The sequence below is a fragment of the Saimiri boliviensis genome, chromosome 2 (assembly GCF_048565385.1).
Source record: "Saimiri boliviensis isolate mSaiBol1 chromosome 2, mSaiBol1.pri, whole genome shotgun sequence".
In the NCBI taxonomy this organism is placed as follows: domain Eukaryota; kingdom Metazoa; phylum Chordata; class Mammalia; order Primates; family Cebidae; genus Saimiri; species Saimiri boliviensis.
In genome coordinates this window covers 137,143,525-137,160,195 of record NC_133450.1, presented here as the reverse complement: position 1 = coordinate 137,160,195, position 16,671 = coordinate 137,143,525, and the positions used below count along the sequence as shown (strand labels likewise).

Sequence of the window (16,671 nt, the reverse complement as noted above, 5' to 3'; positions counted from 1 at the left end):
ATGTAGTCAGGCTCTGTTCTCACCAGCACATCACTGTGTCATCATTCATGGGTTAATGTAATATGAAGTTTCTCCCTAGCTTGAAGACATACGATTTTTTCTTGAAATAAACTTTTTCAGTATAAAAGAATATGTGCTAATTAAGTGAAACCTGGAAAATGAAGAAACTGAAAAGAAGCCCAATCTCTCTTGGTTTTCCCCACCCAAAGCTGTGATTTCAGAGATGCTTCTGTATTTCCTGTAGACTCCCTGCTTTTATTGGAGTGGACTAGAAGCACACAGTGGCTTCTTGCTATGCTTAGGGACCTGTGCCCCTTCCCCAGTGACCAAGCGCATCTGTCTTGGGTGCTGCCAGGGTGGCTGACCTGGGATGTGAGGGGCTGCATGCAGCTCTCCCCCAGCGAGTAAGAGTCCCTCTGTTAGTTTTTGCTCAGTCCCCTGGCTCTAGCTCCTCTGGCTTCTCTAGAGTGCGTGTTTACAGCAAGGAACTGGTGGACTTTAAGGGCCATGTCTGGGGAGTGTGGTTCTGTGCAAATATGTTGACGTGACTGTGGTTGTGCCTGTGACAGGTGAGGATGTGTGAGGTTGACTGTGTGTGTTGTGTGGCAAAGGGAGACGTGTGTGGCCCATTGTGAAAGGGCAGCATTCCTATGAGGCCCTTCTCATGGCAGGGGCTGACTGGTTCTTACCTGGCTGGCGGGGATGGCCACAGAGTCCCCTTTGGAGAATTTGTTGCTTGTCTTCCTGGCCATGTGTGTGTGCAGACACAGTGGTTTACATGAGTTACATGTTCTCTTTCCCTCCTTCCCAGAGTGGCCCTGTTTGTGCTGAGTGTCTGTGTGAGCATCTCATTGGATCCTCAAAAGTGAGCACAGTTGGGCTGGATGTGTGCTGTGAAGCGTGTGTGTGTGTGACTCCTGTGTTCCTGTGTGACTGTGTGTGGGTGCATGGGGGGTTCGGAGTGTGTGGGCTTGTTCTCTGCACAGCTCTGCCCATGTGTGTGTCCCTCCTCTGCACTGCACGCCTGCCTCCCTCCTCTGCACTGCACGCCTGCCTCCCTCCTTCTCCACTGCTGCCTCTGAGGGATGTGACCATTTCTGGCTTTCAGCAGGGCTGGCCACATGCCACTGAGAGCCTGGATGTGCCCAGGTACACATGTGTACAAACACACAAAGTGCACATAACACACTGCCCACACACCTCCTCTCTCCTGTGCCACTGAGAGCCTGGGTTTGCACACATATGTACTTGTGTACAGACAGAAAATGCACATAGCACGCTTGTCCACACCACCCGTGCTCTTTCGTGCCTCTGAGAACCTGGGTGTGCACACATGTGGACGTGTATACAAACACGCAGAAAGTACATGTAGCATACACCTCTCTCCACCTCCTCACACAGGGACCCCATGCTCAACTCCAGATATCAAAAGCCCACTGAGATGCCCAAGGTTGGGGCACAGCTGTCTCTTCTCTTAGAACACTGATGGGTACGCACATGGCCAGGCTGTTTACAAACTAAGAAGCCCTTATGCAGGCCTATAGAGAGACACAGCCAGCTCTTGTGCAGGTACACACCTGAACCCAGAGATCCTTCCTTCCATTGTTAAGCGTTGATCAAACCTCTCTCAGTGTGAGGGGCTCAGTGGTGAAAAAGACAACATGACCCTGTCTTCATGGAGCCTGTAGTCTTGTCTGGGAGGGCATGGAACGCGTCAACAAGAAAACACAGTGACAGGTGGTGATGTGGTCAGGGCCACTGTCAAAGGTGAGCCGAGAGCTCTGTTCCTAACAGTGTGCCCAGAGCAGGTAATTTGTGCAGGTGACATTAATGCTGAAACAAAGCTGTGTGGGAAGGAGTCCAGCCGAGGGACGCATTTCACACTTGGGGTACTGTGTGAAGGGCCAGGACACAGCAGGAGTGGTGTGCGTGGACATGCGAGAAGGCTGCTGGATTGGGTGGTGAGTAGGGGAGAGAAGCAGTCAGGCTGGAGCCTGGACAAGATTTCCAACAGTGAGTACTGTGAATGTTGAGTAGCCATGGACCACGCGTAAACCGGTGAGCTTGGCTTGGCTGTGTTCCAAAGAGGCAGCCCATGGGTGTTGACCCCCGTGTGCATGAGGGAGAGAGAGAGGGCCAGATGCCACAGAGCTCCGTGGGCTATGCTGAAGAGATGGGATTTAGGGAGGGACTAACTAAGTTTGATTTATGTCTTTACGGGAAAAAGTTTCAGGTGCTCATGGAGAGTGGCCTGGGGGCATCAGGGCTGTGCTCCTAGAAGGTGGCCAGGGATACTGGGGACCAGAAGTCAGTGAGCACAGATCATTTACTTCAAAGCTGCTCTCCCATCTGGCACCCAGTAACCATGGAGATTACCAAGGCCTTGGTTCCCTCAGCTGTGAAGTGGAGGTCATAGGGGCCACTGGCACAATTGTCTGTGACCAGCTGGGGCTGGAGGCAAGTGTCCTCAAGGGTTTGTCTGTGGGGGTCCACAGGTGGGGTAGGCAGGTGCCCACTGGTCCCCACATCCTCAGTAATCCCCCTGTCCTCTCAGGATCCCCCTTCGCCCGTGCCAGCCTCAAGAGTGGGAAGACAGAGAGCTCGTCATACTTCCGGAGGAAGGAGAAGATGTTCCGGTTTTTCATCCGGCGCATGGTGAAGGCTCAGAGCTTCTACTGGGTGGTGTTGTGTGTGGTGGCCCTGAACACACTATGCGTGGCCATGGTGCATTACAACCAGCCGCGGCGGCTCACCACGGCACTGTGTACGTATCCCTGTCCGTCCCTCAGGTGCCTCCTGAGCCATCTCTGCTGTCAGCCTAGGTACCCTGGTCCACGCCTGGAACCACCCTGGGTGGGACAGGACCCAGCCCCATGTTGCCCAAAGTGTCCCACAGCCCTAGTCAGTCCCCTAGGGCCTCTATGGGGGTCTGGGCTGTGTCCAGAGCTGGAGGGTAGTCTCTCCAGCCCCTTGGTTCCAGAAAGTGCAGCTGAATCTGCTAGACCCCTGTCCCTCAGCATAGTGTGAGACTGATTGAGGGGTCCTGGGCACCTAGGGCAGGATGTATGTGAGACAACTAGGGGCGAGCCAGGCCAGGCAGATGGGTGTCCTTCCCGAGAGGGCTGCAGACTGCAGACAGGCGACTTAGCCCCATGCTTTTTTCCACCACATGGCTGCTGCTTCTGCCCTGGATTCCTGAGGGGAGAGTCCTGGCTTCTTCCCTCCCCACATCCCCCTGTTTACCTTCATTTTTCTTTATAATTGGTTGAATCTGGATGCATTCATGCCCTTCTGTGGAGTGAGCTAACTAGTTCTGTTCCACAAGCCTCAAGACAGGGGCCAGGATGGGCCCTTCCAGGCCTGGTCTTTCACAGCCTCAGACTGTCTGGCCATGTGGATACAGTGTTGCTCTGTGGTCTCCCTTGGGGAACCCAAGGCACAGGCAGGGGGCCTTTGTGGCCCACGCAGAGGGCCTCTGGGACTTTGTAGCCAGGAGTATTGGGCCTTTCCAGGTTGCTTGTATATTCTCCTGGGCTTGCTGGGGTGCTCCAGGCTGGACTGTGGGGCACAGCTTTCCTGCCATATCTTACACCTGGTGGTCTGCACAGCCAGGCCCAGGTCGGAACTGTAGGGCCCAGTGGTCTCAGGTGAGGGTGGATCCTTTGGTCCCCAGCAGCCCTGCCTGAGCGTTGCTGGGCATCCATGCCTCTCACAAGGCCTTCTTGGCTTCTCCAGGGACACTGCTTGGCCTTGTTATCATCCCATGCATAGCTTGAGTGCCTGGTGATTTTCTGGCTGATGTCAGAGGCCAGGCTTGCTGTGGGTAACTTGCTCCAAGGAACTGGTTGTCCATGTCCTTAGGCCATAGAAAGTGGGGGTGTTCCCTCCTATCTGTTTGAATGCCGCCTGAGTGGGCTGTAAAGCTGTCATTTGTGCTTGACCCGCGTCTGGGCTGCTGCAGACTTGCCCCTGACCGAGGCTGTCTGGACCTGGGCAGCACACCCCTTGTTGGAGGAGATTTTAGGAGCACAGGGGTGGGAGGAGTGCGTGGCCCCCTCTTCCAGCATCTGCTTTACCAGAAGTTGTGTCTGCCAGAGGTCCTGTGTCCTGACAGACCCTGGGGGGATTCAGAAGCCCTGGGAAGGCTGGGCTGGACTCTGCCCAGGTGTGCACTCTCAGGGGCCTGCCCTTCATGCCCTCCTGGTGCCTTGTTCTCCATATGGGCTCTGCCCTGGGCTCTGCTGCCGTGGCACGGCCACGGTGCCTTTGGTCTGACCAGCACTGTGAGGAGTTAAGAGCCAATCCCTGATCAGCCCTTTGGGTGGACAGTCAGAGACAGTGGCCTCACCCTGACACCTAGGACTCCTGGCTTGGCCAGCGGCTGCGCCTGGCTGGGCCTCCTGCTGCCTGTGGCCTCAACTAACTGGAGCCATGCCGTTCTCTTGTGCTGCCTCCCTCGTGCTTGGGCTGGGTGAGCAGAGTCTGTCTGCCTTGAATTCCCAGCACAGCCCTCTAGCCCTGGCGTGGCCTCCTTCAGTCCTGAGGCCTGGAAATGTCAGCAGGACTATTGGAGGGACTCCTGGGCTCAAGACAGACCCCCTCCACTGCTGCTGTGCCCACAGAAATCTCCGTGTGACTTGCTGGAAATGCAGGGAGGCAGGGCCTCTTGGCAGCCTTGTGCTGGACCGGAGTGCAGTAGTGGAGGAGGTCCAGCCTCAGGTCAGCAAACGTGAACAGAGCACAAGTCAGCCACAGTGCTGTGGGCGTTCTGGGAGAGACGTCTGGGAAGTCCCAGTGGAAAGATGGGAGATTCTGACAAGGAAGTTGAGGAACCCCACCATCGGTCAGATATTGGGGTGAGACCAGAGGCAGAAGGACCAGCTGGAGGCTGTAGCCAGGCCTCTCCTTGGGGTAAATGATGCCCTTTGCCTCATAGCCCCAGGCCCTCCTCTGGTGGGGAGGGAGCACCCTCATGATCCCAGAACTTACAACTGGGCTGATCTCGGGAAATTGCTTCCTGCTGAGCCTGTCCTTCTCTGGGTCTCAGAGGCACTGGGCACTTACTGCCTTTCAGACTGGAACAGGTACCTCTCCGTGTCCATCTCAATCCATCGTTCCTTTCCTGGGCTGAGACTTCAGAGCATGGGACCATAGGCCAGGCCTGGAAGGCTCAGCCCTGGGAAGGCCCAGAGGTCTGGTGTCCTCCAGTGTGGACTGGAGCCAGAGTCGGGGAGGCCTCGAGCTAATCCTCCTCTTCTCCGGCCTCTCCTAGATTTTGCAGAGTTTGTTTTCCTGGGTCTCTTCCTCACAGAGATGTCCCTGAAGATGTATGGCCTGGGGCCTAGAAGCTACTTCCGGTCTTCCTTCAACTGCTTTGACTTTGGGGTGAGTGAGAGGCCTCATCAGGGTCCCACAGGGGCCCAGGCTGCGTCCTTTCCTGGGAGTATACACAGTTCCCTCCCATAGGACATGCCCAGTGTGGGCTAAGCTCTGTGACCCTACATGGGTCAGAAAGGCTACCTGAAGACAGAGAAGAGCAGGGGGCTGACAGAGGGAGGCCAGTCCTGGTGGGGCCTGACTGACGGGGGTGCCAGCCTCATCCACTCTCTGTCAACGTGAGGTCACCCTTCCCTCTTCTGATCCCGTCTGTGGACTTTCCTGATCAGCTGAAGGCTCTGCAGCTGCCTCCATGCCTGGGATCTCACTAACCTGTGGAGGGCTCAGTCTCTCCCTAGTGGAGCTCAGGGGGGCCGTGGTCCTGGGCAGGCTTGGGTACATCCACCAGCACTTCTGGGGGTTGCAGCATGATAGGCCATGATGGTCCTGCCCTCCTTTTGGGGCTAGGGGAAGGGGTAGGCCTGGCCTGGGTCTCTTTGCCAACTTCTGTAGGTGAGGGAAGGCTTGAACACAGTGTGTTTCACGGCCTACCATGACACTTGAGCGCAGAGGGCAGGGCAGGGCAACTGAGAAGCTCCTCACCAGAACCTGGCAGGGAGCACAGGACAGTCCCTGTGAGCTGAGCCCAGAGCCTAGGGATGTGGCACTGTAGGCACCTGCCCAGAGGCTGAGTTCTGAGCCTTTCTGCTGGAGCCTGGGAGTGATGGGTGGGCATGCTGCCCCCTGAGGAAGGAGGGAGGAGTGGGAGTACTATCTCCTCCAAGGGTTTATTCCAGAGCACTTCAAACCCTCCAGTAAGGAGTGACAAGTGGGAACATTGCCCTGCTAGAAAGGAGTGATGGGTAGGAGCACTGCTCCCTCCAGGAAGGAGTGAAGGATGGGAGCACTACCACTACCCGCCCCCCCCAGGAAAGAGTGAAGGGTGGGAGCACTGTCCCCTCAGGAAGGAGTAAAAGGTGGGAGCATTATCCTCCCAGGATGGAGTAAAGGGTGGGAGCACCACACCCAAGGAAGGAGTGAAGGATGGGAGCATTGCCCCCACCAGGAAGGAGTGAAGGGTGGGAGCATTGCTCCCCAGGAAGGAATGACAGGTGGGAGCACTACCTCCCCAGGAAGGAATGAAGGGTGGTAGCACTTCTTCCAGGAAGAAGTGAAGGGTGGAAGCACTTCTCCCAGGAGGGAGTGAAGGGTGGAAGCACTGCCCTTCAGGAAGGAGTGATGGGTGGGAACACTACCCTCCAGGAAGGAGTGAAGGGTAGGAGCAGTGTCCCCCCGAGAGGAAGGAGTGGGGGTGGGGTTGCTACCCCCCTACAGGAAGGAGTGAAGGGTGGGAGGCGTGTCCCCTCAGGAAGGAGTGAAGGGTAGGAGCACTGCCCCACTGAGAGGAAGGACTGAGGGTGGGGGTACTACCCCCCCTTACAGGAAGGAGTGAAGGGTGGGAGGCGTGTCCCCTCAGGAAGGAGTGAAGGGTAGGAGCACTGCCCCCCAAGAAGGAGTGAGGGTGGGAGCACTGTCCTTCCAGGAAGGAGTAAAAGGTGGGAGCACTGCTCACCTCAGGAAGGAGTGAAGGGTGGGAATAGTGTCCCCCCAGGAAGTAGTGAGGGTAGGAGCACTATCCCCCCAGTAAGGAGTAAAGGGTGGGAGCATTATCCCTCCAGGAAGGAGTGGAAGGTGAGCGCACTCTCCGTTCCAGAAAGGAGTGAAGGGTGATAACACTATTCCCTCAGGAAAGAGTGAAGAGTGGGAGCACTGTTCCCTCCAGGAAGGAGTGAAGGGTGAGAACACTGTCCCCCCAGGAAGGAATGAAGAGTGGGAGCACTGCCCCCCCAGGAAGGAGTGAAGGGTGGGAGTACTACCCCCCCAGGAAGGAGTGAAGAGTGGGAGCATTGCCCCCGCTAGGAAGGAGTGAAGGGTGGGAGCATTATCCCCCCAGAAAGGAGTGAAGGGTGGGAGTACTTCCCCCCCAGCAAGGAGTGAAGAGTGGGAGCATTACCCCCCCAGGAAGGAGTGAAGGGTGGGAGCATTGCCCCCTCAGGAAGGAGTGAAGGGTGGGACTGCTGTCTCCCAGGAAGGAGTGAAGGGTGGGAGCAGTGTCCCCCAGGAAGGAGTGGGAAGCAGGAGTACCACCTCCCAAAGGAGGGTTTGGAGCTCTGCAGAGTTTGCAGGAGCCAGAGAAGGGCCTGGACCGAGACAGAAGTCCAGTTAGAAAATTCAGCTTAATCGGACTTTTTTTCTCACGAGCATCGTACTTCTACAGGTGGCAGACATTTGTGTCTGTGATTTTGTTGAATCCTCACAAGGACTCATTTTATTGATGGTAATGGCAGACATTGTGTGACTGGCCCAAGACTGCCCATTGGTTTGAGGGGAGTCAGTGGGTGAGCCTGGCTTTCTGGCCTCAAGGGTAGTGGTTTTGCATCATGCTGTGCTTCTGATCTCTGAGGACGGGAAGGCAGTGGCTGCCCAGGATGCTCTCTGAGACGTGGAGACCTGTGATTTCCAGAGATGACTGGGAAGACAGCAACCCTTCTTACACTTTAGCTTCTTGGTCACAGAGGTCTAAGTGCATCAGCTGAGGGAGCTGAAAAGGTGGAGAGATGTCTGAGATGCAGGGATCTCAGTCTTCTGATCTGAACTATCACAGGACATGGGGATAATTTGCATATAAGCGAACACATTCTTCTAACACTTGGCAGCTTTAAACTACAAAAATCTGTCTCACATTTCTGTGGCTTAGGAATTCAGGTGTGGCTTAACTGGGTATCTCTGGCCCAGGGTCCCCCAGGAGGATTCATACCATTTGAAGGCTAAGGATATGGTCATTCCACGGCTTAACTGGGACTGGAGAATTTGGTTTCAAGCTCATGCATTTGGTTGCTCATGGCCGGTTTCTCCATAGGCTGCCAGAATGTCCTCAGCGTGGCAGCTGTGGTCTGAGGGAGAGAACTGAGAGTACCCAAGACAGAAGCCACAGAAACCCTGTCTTGAAAGAAATGGCCCATCAGTTTCGCCATATTCTTTTAGTTAGGAGTGAGTCACTGGGCCCAGTGACTGGAGAGGAACATAAGGAGGCAAGTATTACACAAGGATGTGAACACCAGGCAGCGCGGACCACTGGGGCCATCACAGAGGCTGCTTGCCACAGTCTGCCCTCTGGCTCTCAGTGGCTCATGTCCTTCCCAGTGCAAAACACCTTCGCTCCGCTGACTCCTCAAAATCGTATCCATTACAGCATCAGCTCAAAGTCCAGACTCTCATCCTCAGTTAGGTCCAGGTATGCCTGAGGCTCCTTGAGTGCAGTTCCCTAAGTGCAGCAGCCACGGTGCCTCTGAATCTGTTGACCTGTGGAACTAGAGGGTTATCTATGCTCCATACCCAGTGTGCAGTGGGAGGGTGGGCATAGGGTAACTGCAATAGATATGCCTTCTCAGAAAGGGGACAGCAGAAAGCTGAGCCACTGGTCTGTAGGGATTCTGAAATCCAGCTGGGCACATGCTGGAAATTCTGGGATTGGTTATTACAGCCAAGAAGCACTCTGGGCTTTTGGTTCTGCCCTGTCACTCTCTTTGCTTTTTCATGAAAGGTAGTTCAGGTTTTCAGCTGAACGGTTTTCTCAGCCTATTTCCCACTGGTAGAATTTTGGGAATCCAAAGACCTATTTTTGTTTTGTACTGCCTTGATTCTCTCAGTCCAAGTCACTGATGTCTCTGCATACATGTCCTTTAAGAACTTTATGGATATGCTGTGAACCTTCTTGGGGATCACTTTATTAGACAAAAGCTCTACCCACACTATTAGGCCTTAGACCTTTTCTGACTGTGTTCCTGTTGAGATGCTAAGGGTCAACACCTCCACTGTCCTGGAGAATTCACTGCTTCATTGACCAGACGTGTGAGGCACCCTCAGTCTCTTTGAAGAGCCTGAAAGTGGCTGAGTAGTGCTCTGAGGCACCACCTTTGATCCTTTGGGGATCTCAAATAAAAGTCACAGTCTTGCCCTTGGCTTCATCTTTAGACCATGCCACCTCTCTCTGTCTTTGAAATTTCAACTTTTATTTAGATTCAGTGGGTACATGTTCAGGCTTGTTACATGGGTGTATTGTGTGATGCTGAGATTTGGGATACAAACGATCACATCACCCAGGTATTGAGCATAGTACCCAAAAGGTAGTTTTAAACCCTTTCCGCCTCCCTTCTCCCTCTAATACTCCCCAGTGTCTATTGTTCACTTCTTTGTGCCCATGGATACCTTTGTTTAGCTCCCACTTGTGAGAATGTGTGATATTTGGTTTTCTGTTTCTGCATTAATTCACTTAGGATAATGGCCTCTGGCCACATCCATGTTGCTGCAAAATACATGTTTTTTTTTTTTTTCCTTTTCTGTAGCTGTGCAGTCTTTCGTGGTGTATATATACCACATTTTCTTTTTCTTTTTCTTTTTTTTCGAGACAGAGTTTCGCTCTTGTTACCCAGGCTGGAGTGCAATGGCGCAATCTCGGCTCACTGCAACCTCCGCCTCCTGGGTTCAGACAGTTCTCCCTCAGCCTCCTGAGTAGCTGGGATTACAGGCACGTGCCACCATGCCCAGCTAATTTTTTGTGTTTTTAGTAGAGACAGGGTTTCACCATGTTGACCAGGATGGTCTCCATCTCTTGACCTTGTGATCCACCCGCCTTGGCCTCCCAAAGTGCTGGGATTACAGGCTTGAGCCACCACGCCTGGCCCAACATTTTCTTTATCCAATCCACTCTTAACCGGCACCTAAGTTTATTTGTGTCTCTGCTATTGTGAACGGTGCTGTGGTAAACGAGTGCATGTGTCTTTTGGTAGAACGAGTTATATTCCCTTGGGTATATAACCAGTAGTGGGATTGCTGGATCAAATGGTAGTTATGTTTTAATTCTTTGAGAAAATCTGCAAACTGTTTTCCACAGTGAGTGGACTAATTTACATTCCCGCTGACATTCCCTTTTCTCCGTAGCCTCACCAAAATCTGTTATTTTTTGACTTTTTAGTATAGCCATTCAGACTGATGTGGGATTACCATCTCACTGTGGTTTTGATTGGCATGTCTCTGATTAGTGGTGTTGAGCACTGTTTTTTCATGTCTTTGTTGAGACCATGCCATTATTACTGTTGAGATCTGGAGAGGCTAAGCATATTCTAAACCAGCATGTCCTGCCTTCCTTTTGTTTATCCTCGGTTTAGTTCTCTACTCTGACATTTGACTGTAAGCAGCGAGAAGACATCAGGTGGCACCTTAAGCACTTGGCTTGGAGATCTCCTGAGGTTGATCTCCTGGTTTACTGTGTAATGTTTTCTACTTTTTACATAGCTGCATGCAACAATGTGGCTAAATTTTCTGCCAGTACACAACAGGCCCCTTCCTCTGGTTTCCTATGAAATTGTCCTCACTTTCTTGCAGACCCTGATGTGCAGCGTGTTTAATGTCTAAAATTCTATGAATTGTGTGTTCAGTGCATATTAGCCCTTCACTAATGTACTGCTCAGTGTCCATCCTCTGGTTCTAAAACAACTCCCACATTTTAGATTTTTTTTTTTTTTTTTTTGAAATGGGGTCTTGCTCTGTTACCAGGCTGGAGTGCAGTGGTACCATCTCGGCTCAGTGCAACCTCCACCTCCTGGATTCAAGTGATTGTTTTGTCACAGCTTCCTGAGTAGTTGGGATTACAGGTGTGTGCCACCACACCCAGCTTATTTTTGTAGTTTTAGTAGAGAGTGAGTTTCACCATATTGGCCAGGTCTCGATCTCTTGACCTTGTGATCCACCTGCCTTGGCCTCCCAAAGTGCTGGGATTATAGGCGTGGGCCACTGTGCCTGGCCCATATTTTAGGTTTTTATCACAGCATCACCCCACTTCTGATTCCAAAATCTGTATTGACTTTTCTTGCTGGAGAACAAATTATTAAAAAGTGTAGTGACATAATAAAACAAACGTTTATTATTTCACTGCTCCTCAGGAATCAGACTGGCTTAACTGGGTGCACCTGGCTTACAGTCTCCAGTAAGGCTGCAGTCTTCTCAGGCTCATCTGGGGCTGGAGAATTCACTTCTAGTCTCACGCTCATTATGACTGTCAGTGGGCCTCAAAATAACTGCTTCTAGGCTCACTCATGTGGCTGCTGGCAGGCCTCTGTTCCTGGTCACATGGGCTTCTCCCACCTCCTGGAGTGTCCTCATGACACGATATCTGGTGTTCAGAGAAAGAGAACCAATAGTTCCCAAGACAGAAACCAGTCCTTTTGTAATCTAGTCTCAGAGGTGACATCCTATCACTTTTGCTGTATTCTGTTTACTAATAGTGAGTCACTAGGTCCAATCCATCCTCAAGGGAATAGCATTATACAAGGGAGTGAATATTGGGGGGTGTGGATTACTGAGGCCATCTTAGAGGCTGCCTGCTACGTGAACCAGTGAGGAAAAATGTTGAGAATTAGTGGAGAATAGGGGAGATGCTGGAAGACTGACAATGAGAAGAAACTGTATTTAGAAAACTACAATCTTCAGCCCTAGGCAAACATCTGGACAGTTTGCTAGGGCAGAGAAAAGTTGGTGGTGATGCTCAAGGGCCACATGTGATCACCAGGAACAGATGGCGCTCTTGGCAAGACTGGGGTGGCAAGGTCACCCAATTTATTGTATTGATAGGGTTATCACAGGTTTGTGGATATTAGTGTAGTTGGTTGTTGACAGGACATTTGATATTCTCTGAATGGTACATCGGTGGACAAAGTAGAGAAATGTGCAGCAGATGACTGTGCATGTGAGTTGATCCATAAATGGTGCACAGCCATACCCAGATACGCTGGTTAGCAGATTAGTGACCCCCTATAGGGAAGTCTCTAGTGATGTGCCACAGGGCTCTGTCTTAACATATTTGTTATTCTCTCAGTGTCTTGGTGAGAACATTGATGTTAAGCTCATCAGATTTGCAGCTGATGTGAAATTTGTGGAAATGACTGAAACCTTGGAAAATATATGTCCCAAATACAATATAATTGAATTTGAGAGATTAAGGCTCAGCATTTGAATTCTCCACACCAGTTGCAGACGCGTTACTTAGAGGAAATGAGACTTGTACTCATGAAGAAGACATGGGCACTCCTGCTGACTGTGAGCCCAGATTGTGCCCCTTGAGGTGGCCTGGCAGAGAATTCAGATTCAGGCCCCTTGCTTGTCCTGTTCAGAGGGAAAGGAGGTGAAGGGTCTGCTGTGTTCTAGCCCCCTTGGTCTGTCCTTTCTGAGTCCCTCACACCAGGCCCTGACCAGCACGGCCCTCCTCCAGGTCTGTCTGAGGAATGGCTGGAAGGAGGTGCGTGCTGACACACAGCTTACCAACAATGACGGTGTGTGAAACAAATGAGCTTGCATGCCATAATCTGTTCTTGGTGGCATGTGCTGGTTCCTGGTCATTGGGAGAGGAAAAGACTCAAGATGCTATTTATGAATCTGAATATCTTGGAGCAGTAGCAGAACCAGGGAGGGGAAGTTGCAGGGAGAGAGATTTTTGCGAGTCTTTGAGAGAACAGTATAACATCAGGGCTGTCTGAAAGTTTGGCCAACTCCAGAGGTGTTGAAGAAGATACCCCTGTCACCAGCCCGTGGCCAAGCACAGAGGGGATATTTGACCAGGCGGTTGCCAGGAAGTCAGCAATCCTCACCTAGTCCGTGTCCTGTGTCCTCCTGGTGCATCTGGGGTTGGGGGTTGGAGGGAGGGAGGACAGGTACCGGGACTGTTGGGACTCTACAGCTTTCCCGGAGGCTGCAAGAGCGCAGTGTGAGGTGTGTGCCTTGCGTTGCCCTGTCTGGCTTGATTGTCAGACAGGGAAGCAGGGTGGTTCCTTACGAAGAGATATGGCCACAGAGAGCGCGCACACAAGTAGATGCAGTGCACCAAGGCTAACGCTGTCCCATTGCAGGTCATCGTGGGGAGCGTCTTTGAAGTGGTCTGGGCAGCCATCAAGCCGGGAAGCTCCTTTGGGATCAGTGTGCTGCGGGCCCTCCGCCTGCTGAGGATCTTCAAAGTCACGAAGTATGTCTCCTGTGCTCCCAGCAAGGGCAGGTGTAGGGTGGAGAGCGTGTGGATCAGCCACACAGGATGCTTGTCCCCAGGAGTTCACAGCACCCGGAAACTCTCTCGCTGTGGCTTACAGTTGGTTTAAATGCAAAAGATGGTTCCAAAACAGCCTTGTGGCGGGCATCTGGTCAGTGAAATGCCATTGGTCTTTTCCAGTCCATTTTAAATCCAAATCCAAGACGATAGGAGGATATGAAGCTATACAGGCAGGAGACGTTTGGGCAGAGTTAAGTCCCGCTAGGCCCGTGAACCCTCAACGGCACTCTGTGCCAGTGTCCTCAGACTCCTGTTGCCTTCCCAGAACCTGCTGGTACAAGGCTCCAGGAAGTGACCACAGGGCTGCCTTTACCCCGCCTCTGGGTCTGGCTTCTTGGGCTCCATTTTCTCCCAGGAAGTAGGTGACCCCTGTCCTGAGGCAGGCTGGCCTGGACCCTTGCTGGTCGACTGCCACGAGAAGGCTCAGTTCTTTTCCCAGAGTCTTCTGGCCCATCTGCCGTTAGCCCTCAGGTACTTTGTAAGAGAATCCATGGAGGACAGCAGGGCCTCTGATGGGGGTGCCAGGGAGAAGGACACAGTTTGGGAGTCCAGGGGTGCCTAGGGATAGAGTGAGCCCAGAAGGAGACCAGTGTCTATTCTGCAGTCCTTCCATTCCAGGGAGCTGGGATGGCATGTGCAGAGGCACAGGGGCATGAGTGACTGGCCCCTAAGTTGCCATCAGCAGCCTCAGTGGTGCCTGTGTGCCATGGGGACAGTCACTGTCCTCTGGGATGGGGGTGTTGAGGGATACCACAGAGAGTCCGTGTGGTGCTGTCCTACAAGCTCTCCATGCCACATGTCCCTGGTCTCTGGTAAGGGGGCACTGGAGTCAGGGTCTGTGCCACTGGCCACAGTGCTCACAGAAGATCTGCTGTAGGTTCTAGTGCAACTGTCCTCCCGCTGTGGGCCGATGACAATAGTTGTGAACCTTGCTTCACATGGCACTGGTCTGAGACACTTGGTGGCTGATAGGGCATTGAGGGGTGAGGGGCAGGGAGAGGCTGAGGATGAAGTTTGGGATTGGGCCTGGCCAGCTGGGTGGTAGTCTTATCCTCCTGTACCCAGTGACAGGGAGCAGTTTAGGAGGATGAAGGGAGTCCTGCATTGGGTGTGTTTTTCTTTGCCATCCCATGGGGCCCTCAGGGAGAGAAGTCCAGGGCAGTGGGCCTGGAACTCCAGAGAAAAGCTCTAACTTCACATCTAGGTGTGCGGCCCTCAGCGTTTAGAAAGTCGCTGGAGCCATAAGAGTATGAAGTCAGCATCTGGAGCTGGCTTAGACCCTCTGCCCATCGCCGCAGGTACTGGAGCTCCCTGAGGAACCTGGTGGTGTCCCTGCTGAACTCCATGAAGTCCATCATCAGCCTGCTCTTCTTGCTCTTCCTGTTCATTGTGGTCTTCGCCCTGCTGGGGATGCAGCTGTTTGGGGGACAGTAAGTGGGCCCGGGAGGAAGAGTTCAAGGCTGGGGGCTTTCGGGAAGGCAGAGCTCGGAGCAGACGGCACTGCCCAGGCTGCCTCCACCCACCTTCCCATCAGGAAGGTCCTCAGAGGGGCCAGTGTACAGCAGTCTGCAGCCTGAAGCCAGTAGGTTGAGGCCATGCTGGAGCCCACAGGTGCTGCCTGGCTGCTGACGGGACTGCTGCTTCCCAAGCCTTCCTATTTTCCTCAGGTTCAACTTCCAGGATGAGACTCCCACAACCAACTTCGATACCTTTCCTGCCGCCATCCTCACTGTCTTCCAGGTAGGGCCCCTGCTGTGCACATTGGTGGCATGCCCAGCTCCAGGCTCCCCTGGGTACTGGGAAGGCGGCCTTTCCTGTCATTTCCTCCCTCTTTCCTCCACACGACCCAGATCGCCGACTTTCAGACAGAGCCTTCCTCAAAAAAGGCAAGCACAGGCAGTCGGCAATGTGCAGATCTCCAAGTTCAGGGACCCCAGCCCCAACGGTGAAGGAAGCTAGATTCTATGGCAGCACCATAGTGAGCAAATGTAGTTTTCTGGGGGCCCAGCTGGACTTCAAGCCGTCAGTTTATCTTTTGACTCCTGGGACTTGCATGCACTTCTCTCTTTTATCCTCTAAGAACAAAAAACAAAGCATTCCCTAAACTTGACACTCTGCTGTCTCAGATTCCAGTGACCCCCTCAGTTCTCATCTGTATCTGGAAAACACCCTCCTTAGCTCCTCTGAGGACTGAGGGCCAATATTTCTGTATGACAGAGACCTTGTTGGCTCACGCAGCATCTGCCTTCTTGGAGGGTTCCCTTTTGATGACTTTCTTGGTTGGGTACTCTTCCCTTTTGTAGGGCTGTGGCCCCACAATCTTGCCCACAACTGGCCTTACTGATGAGATAATGCCATGCATTTCTGTCCCATGAAATGTACTTGGATGCCATGTCAGAGACTGAACAGGATGGCGGCTGTTGTCTTACCTGTGATGCCTCTTAGGGAGGCCCGACAGTCTGTGTTTGCTCCAGTCTAGGGGCTCAGCTTGACTCCCTGGCCTCTGGGGCTGCTGATTCTACTCCTGGCCAGGGCTAGAGCCCACAACCTATGTGAAGAGAGGGGCACTGTGGGTCCCGCACTCTCAAAGGGAGGAGTCTTTCCAGCAGAACATTCAAACCAAATTAGATGACTGGCTGAAAGAGGAGTTCTGTCCTAATTTACACCACATTTCCCCTTTCTCACATCTTCCCACTCACCCTCACCCCAGCTGTGCTGGAGCCCATGGCCTGCCAGCTCCCAGTCACTGCCAGGCAGAGCCAGCTCTTCTCCCACAGGCTCATCTGCTCCAGGCCTGTGAGGGCCTTGCTGTTCCCATCCCTTCTTTCTCTCTGGTCTCATGTTTGAGTCGCTGCATCTTCTCCTCTCTGATTCCCTGAGTGGGGGTCACTTGTCAGCCCCCAGGTACCTTCCCTCTTTCTGACTTGAAAGCCTTGGCTGCTCACAGACCAGTGACTTCCAGACTTTGGTCTCCCAGATGTTTTTGAGCTCTTAGTGGATGAGAGGACCTATATCAGCCTCTGGGACAGGGATGGGTGGTCTCCAAGCCACACTGATGAGGAAGTCACAGGCCTGGTGCTGACAATAGGGTCCTGGATGTCAGGCAAGGCAAACTGGGAGGAACGCGTTCCAGTCAAAGC

The 16,671-nt window shown here is 52.9% G+C and overlaps 1 protein-coding gene across 8 annotated transcripts in view; it reads left to right on the top strand.

The window, feature by feature from the left end:
* The window catches only part of CACNA1B (calcium voltage-gated channel subunit alpha1 B), a 237,984-nt gene that overhangs the window by 87,234 nt on the left and 134,079 nt on the right, over positions 1-16,671 (top strand). For all 8 annotated transcript variants that reach the window (XR_012516448.1, XM_074394405.1, XM_039461495.2 and 5 more), the window contains exons 11-15: positions 2,555-2,764; positions 5,273-5,385; positions 13,338-13,450; positions 14,830-14,961; positions 15,199-15,271. Coding sequence is in view for 7 of the 8 variants with exons in the window: in XM_074394405.1 (XP_074250506.1) it covers positions 2,555-2,764; positions 5,273-5,385; positions 13,338-13,450; positions 14,830-14,961; positions 15,199-15,271 (641 nt within the window). In the remaining variant the exon portion in view is untranslated. The remainder of the gene's footprint in view (positions 1-2,554; positions 2,765-5,272; positions 5,386-13,337; positions 13,451-14,829; positions 14,962-15,198; positions 15,272-16,671) is intronic.